The following is an 810-nucleotide window of genomic DNA, read 5'->3' as shown; positions in this document are numbered from 1 at the left end:
TGTCTGCAAGAGAAGTGAGACGGAGGGTGTGCGTGAGAGTGTGGGAGAGAGTGTGAGAGTGTAGGTGTGCGTGCGGATGTCTTGTGTGTGTGTGTGTGTGTCTGCAGTTACCAGATAAATCCTGAAACCTAAGACAAGTGCAATGGATTTGTCCTTGGTTTGATTATTGTACTAACCCCTCCCCCCCCAAACCTGAAGTTTCAAAACCAAACCTACGATCCATTCTCTTACCCCCATCAAAGATAAAGAAAATATGCCTCTGCCATACTTTCTTTACCTGTCCTGTGAAATCCTGAAAAATTCCATTAACAAAAAATCCGAACGCTGTCCGGGTCCAAAACAACCGCATCGAGGTCCCAAAGGATTCGGTAAAGCAGCCGACAGACCGGCTCCGAGATGCGGAGCCAGGACGTGTGTGCTGGACGCAGCGCGGGACGAGGGCCCCGCCTTGACTTTGTGTTGGCCCCCGACAGGTGACTATCTCTGTGGACGGGATCCTCACCACCACCGGCTACACCCAGGAGGACTACACCATGCTGGGCTCGGACGACTTCTTCTACGTGGGGGGGAGCCCCAGCACGGCGGACCTGCCCGGATCTCCCGTGAGCAACAACTTCATGGGCTGCCTCCGAGAGGTAGGACGATGAACTCCGTGAATGCTGGATGAGCTTGTGGGTCATCCACAATATTATATCTGCATTGTATGTTTCCTGCCCCCTGTGGTGGTCGTGTGTATGTGCAGCCTCATAACACCACGTCAGGATTCACTGAGCCAGCGCAGCTAATTTGAGTTTTGTACAAAAATACTCA

General features: G+C 52.3%; 1 protein-coding gene across 1 annotated transcript in view; it reads left to right on the top strand.

The window, feature by feature from the left end:
- The first annotated feature begins 497 nt into the window (after positions 1 to 497).
- Positions 498 to 810, top strand: part of LOC130203077 (neurexin-3b-like) — a 181067-nt gene continuing 180754 nt past the window's right edge. The window contains exon 1 of the mRNA XM_056428968.1: positions 498 to 635. Coding sequence (XP_056284943.1) covers positions 534 to 635 — 102 coding nt within the window. The 5' untranslated portion in view covers positions 498 to 533. The remainder of the gene's footprint in view (positions 636 to 810) is intronic.

Source organism: Pseudoliparis swirei, chromosome 12, assembly GCF_029220125.1.
Source record: "Pseudoliparis swirei isolate HS2019 ecotype Mariana Trench chromosome 12, NWPU_hadal_v1, whole genome shotgun sequence".
Taxonomy (NCBI): domain Eukaryota; kingdom Metazoa; phylum Chordata; class Actinopteri; order Perciformes; family Liparidae; genus Pseudoliparis; species Pseudoliparis swirei.
The sequence above is the reverse complement of the archived record's forward strand: the minus strand, read 5'-3'. Positions and strand labels throughout refer to the sequence as shown.